Source organism: Coptis chinensis, chromosome 4 (assembly GCF_015680905.1).
Source record: "Coptis chinensis isolate HL-2020 chromosome 4, ASM1568090v1, whole genome shotgun sequence".
Lineage (NCBI taxonomy): Eukaryota > Viridiplantae > Streptophyta > Magnoliopsida > Ranunculales > Ranunculaceae > Coptis > Coptis chinensis.
The window spans coordinates 73,749,659-73,754,282 of NC_141459.1; the positions used below are offsets into that span (position 1 = coordinate 73,749,659).

Here is a 4,624-nt window from a genome sequence, read left to right on the forward strand (position 1 = left end):
TACGTGTTTAAATTTATCAAAGATTGTTCTACTCTCGATCTATTGAACATATATAGTGGAGTAGGAAGTTCGTTCCACTCATAGTCCTTCCGCATGCTGTGTTTTCTAGTCTAATTACTCTACTCTAAGTCTAATGAGAGATTTACGAAATGATAACTAAACTACGATGCAACTACCCACAAGATGCAACTAGTCGACTATTTAAACAACTATGGGAATACTACGTCGATTCTATGATAAGGAGTTAGAGGGGGATTGATTCCACCTTAGCTCAACTTAATCCGCTAACGGCCGAATCGTCAGTAATCCGAATTGAATCGCCTTCGCAGAACAATGCAGTTATTCCTAATCCCTAATTACACATGACATTTCTACCAATTCATAACTAGCATGTGAACGATTACACCCATTCTCATGGTGAACAAATCATTTCTAGAGTGGAAAGGAAATTACGACTATTCAACATTAACACGAATCAAGCCTTCATCAAGGCTTCAAGAACCCCTAATGGAGGTTCAAATGAGAATCATCACGCTTATCATTCCCAATCAAATTCAACAAGACATTATATAAAGATTGAAACTTTGCTTATTTAAACTCAAATGGAAACTACTCATGCAAAAATCTATTCAATCTAATAAAGACAAATAATTGAATCTAAGAATTGAACTAAATAAGTAAATGGAAAATGAAACTAGATTACCAAGAACACTATTTTATTAATCTAATGAATAATAAAACAATGATTCAAATACTAAATTAATAATCTACTTTGTTCTAAAGTAATTAATTAAACATGAAACTAGATCTAAAACAAGATATGAAAAACTAATTAATTAACTAATTGAAATTCTAAAAGTAAGTTCTAAAACTAATTAATGGAGGCTAACTAATCAAAATTTTAATCTAGGTCTAACTATCTACCATTAACAAAGAGTCAAGCTCTTGTTTTTATACTTTCAAATCCAAAAATCGTGCATGGGCTTGGAGCCATGTTTTGGGCCATAGAATCAGGCTCAAAACCCAATTCTTTCAGTCCAAAAAGGCCTCTTCAGCTGTAGTTGGCTTCAACAGACTTTTCATCCACTTTTGCTCCTCTGATTGGGTCAAGGCTTAGACAATTGGAAAGCTCTTTCCGAGCCGGTCGTTTTGACATAAGGTAGGCCCAATTCCGAGGTTTGAGTCCAAAGATACGGCCTTCGGAAGTTCTGCTGACTTTGTGTGATGTTTCTGCCCGTGTCGACTTTTCAGCTTTTGAACGGGCTTTACAAAGGCTTTGTCTTCTTGAATCTTGGCCTTTAATCATGGAACTCCTTAGCAACCGACCTTCGCTCCTTTATCTCGCTAAAGTGGCACATTTCTGCACATCATGGACTTTGAAGCCTGAAATGCATAAAAAACACGTAATCAGTATTAACTCTTAATTATTACTCACATAATTTGTCTAAAAGTATGATGGTTAAGGGGTTAAAACTACAGTTTTGGGCTCTTATCAATTATCCTATCACTTTCTTCTGCATCAGCCGGTTTTGTGTTGGTAGACAACCCAAGAATAGCTGCCAGCTGGTAAATGAGTGCTTCGGAATAGATAACTTCTCCCACACTATCTTGTACCACTTTACCTTGCTTCTCACATTTTTTAAGATGGCATAGGCCGATGCTATAGAAAACTCTCCTGAGCTACTCGGTGTCCATGTTACCGGATCCTCCGGAATATAGGAATTTATTTCAGTTCCTAAAATCCATTTCTTGATCTCACTATCCTGTAAGTCCCTGATGCTTCTTGACCGACTCATCTGTTATTACTTCTGCAACTTTTGCATCCTCTGGAACAACATGAGCTAGTAGCTCCCTGGCGTGCTCATTTAAGATGAGGGGTCCCAAGCACCAAGGGTCATGCCAGAAGCTCGTACTATTCCCATTTGCAATATAGTGCCTTGTAAACCTCCATGTGATTTCTCTATGTTTCAATATGCCTCTCCACACCCATGAACAGTCCTTCGGAACCTTCATTGTCCAGAAGTGCTTATGCTTTATTTGGTGTTCCCATGACCATTTAACCCACATGCTATTTGATATTTGGACAAGCTTAAAAATCAAGGCACAGTAGGTCGCTTGATTCCAGGTTATAGGATCAACAATACCAAGCCCACCTTATTCTTTATCCAGTCTAAGGGTGGCATGGCTTGTGTGATGCATCTTCTTTTCCATTTTTGGCCCTGCCCATATGAATATATTGCACAGTTTTGCCACCTTGTCAATCACTATCTTAGGTAAGACAAAAGTTCGAGCCCAATAAGTTTGGAAAGATGACAATACCGACTTAACCAGTTGCACTCTTCCTGCTCTGTTAAGGTCTTTATTCTTCCAGTTCGAGATTTTCGCAGTAACCTGTTCAATAAGCGGCAGGCTTTCTCGAATCCCTACTCTTGATGCAGTTAGGGGCAGACCGAGGTATGTCACCGGTCGAGTAACAATGGATATATTAAGAACTGCTGCTAGTTCCTGCCCTTCCACTTCAGTCATACTACCCGTGAGGAGGGTAGTTTTTTCATTGCTAAAATGGAGTCCTGTTGCCTGGGAGAAGGTATGCAGAGTATCCTTTATGGCCATCATAGATTCAGTATTACCTTTGCAAAAAAGTAACACATCATCTGCAAAGCATAAATGGGATATTGCCAGTTTCCTGTACTTTGAATGATCATTTATTCTATTCGCCTGGAGATCTCGATAGAGGAAAGCACTCATAACTTCCATAACAAGAACAAACAAATAAGGGGAGACTGGATCACCTTGCCTGAGTCCTCTTTTACCTTCAAAATAACCTTCTGGTGTCCCGTTAACCATCACTGAGTATAGAGGAGAGGTATAGCACATTTGGAGCCATTCAATGAATAGAAGATGGAACTTGAACCTGTGCAAAATAGTCTCCATAGCTTGCCAAGAAATAGAATCATAGGCCTTCTTTATATCCAGCTTTATGGCACATCTCTTCTGACCATGTTTTCTTGAGTAACCCCTTAGTAACTCATGAGCCATAAGCAGATTGTCTTGGATAGACCTCCCCGGAATAAAAGCTGATTGGGAGCAGGATATCAAGGAAGAGATACAAGACTTCATTATGTTGGTTAGTACTTTAGACACACATTTATAAATGATATTACAACAAGCAATATGTCTAAAAGAAGTAACAGAAGAAGCATTTCTCATTTTTAGGATGAGACAGAGAAACGTGGAATTTATACCTCCGACCAACTTTTTGTGGAGAAAAGTGTACTTGATAGCTCTGGTGAAATCATCTCCAATAGTAGCCTAACTTTTCTTGAAGAAGCAAGCATTGAAACCATCTGGTCCAGGTGCCTTATTATCCTCCATATCGAATAAGGTGTCCTTTATTTCCTCGTTAGAAACAGGGGATACCAGAAAATAGCTAGTTACTGAATCTATTTCCATCACCTGAATATTGCTCAGTATCCCTGGATCACAGTATGCTTCTGAATGGACACCAAGAAGGTCAGTGTAAAACTGTAGAAACGCATTAGCTACAGGTTCCTTCCCTTCCCTTCTAGTTTCTTGTGCATCATCGATTTCCCATACATAATTCCTTGACTTCTTCTCCTTCAGTGCATTAAAGAAATACGCACTACATTTGTCTCCAAAGCGCATCCAGTCAATATCAGTTTTTTGAAGCAAGTTTGCTTCCTCCATTTTTAGCAAGCTACATAGCTTATCTCTCAACTCAAACTCTTGGGCACTAAGGGCACCATCCAAAGGGTTCTAATGTAGCATTGCTTGAGTTGTAAGGAGTTATTGTCTTGTTACTGCTACCACTCTTTGAATGTTATTGCAAAAAGCTTTGGTCCACCCTTTCAACACTCCCTTTAAATTCTTTAACTTTTTTGCCAACATAAAAGATGGGCTGCCATAGTCTGCTACATCCCAACACTCTTTAAGTATATTCTCAAAATCATTATGTAGTAACCAGGCATTACAGAACCTGAACGGTGGCTGACTCCTGAAGGAATCAAGGAAAGTCATAACCAAAGGGCAGTGATCGGACACACCTTGAGGTAACAGTTCCACCTTTGTTGCCAATGATAGAGTAGACCAGCCGGCATTGACAAGACACCGGGCAATCTTTGACCACTTCCTAATATTATCTCCACCACTATTCCAAGTGAAGAAACTCCCTGATGCAGTGTGGTCGAACAACCCTGCTTCATTCAAATATCTTGCAAACGGCTGGGTTTCTCTTGGGTGCACAACCCTATCTCCAATTCTTTCATGGGAGTATAACACATTATTAAAGTCTCCCATTACACACCATGGCCCATGGATGCCAACACTAAGAGCTTCTAATTCTTCCCATAAAATCTATCTCTTCCGGACATTATTATTGGTATATATCATAATGAGAGAGAAGCTTATTCCATTCTGCAAAATCGTTACCTTAGAGTGCAAAAATTGATCCCCTTCCATTTATTTTTCTATTTCCATAAAACTTTGGTCCCAGCTGAGCCATATCCTCCCATACTCCTCACTAGCGTAGTTATGAACTGTTCCCCCACAATGGACATACCATATTCTTAATAGTGATAAAGCGCTCCATACGTACCTTAGTTTC

The 4,624-nt window shown here is 39.2% G+C and overlaps 1 protein-coding gene across 1 annotated transcript; it reads right to left on the reverse strand.

Moving 5' to 3' along the window:
• Positions 1 to 3,807: 3,807 nt before the first annotated feature.
• On the reverse strand, positions 3,808 to 4,317 carry LOC147504755 (uncharacterized). Its single transcript, XM_086605351.1, has one exon. The coding sequence runs from the start codon at positions 4,315 to 4,317 to the stop codon at positions 3,808 to 3,810; it is 510 nt and encodes a 169-aa protein (XP_086461477.1).
• Between the last annotated feature and the right edge of the window lie 307 nt (positions 4,318 to 4,624).

Excerpts from the sequence above, each read along its gene's own strand:
- LOC147504755 (XM_086605351.1), bottom strand. The coding sequence starts at position 4,317 with ATGGGAGACTTTAATAATGTGTTATACTCCCATGAAAGAATTGGAGAT.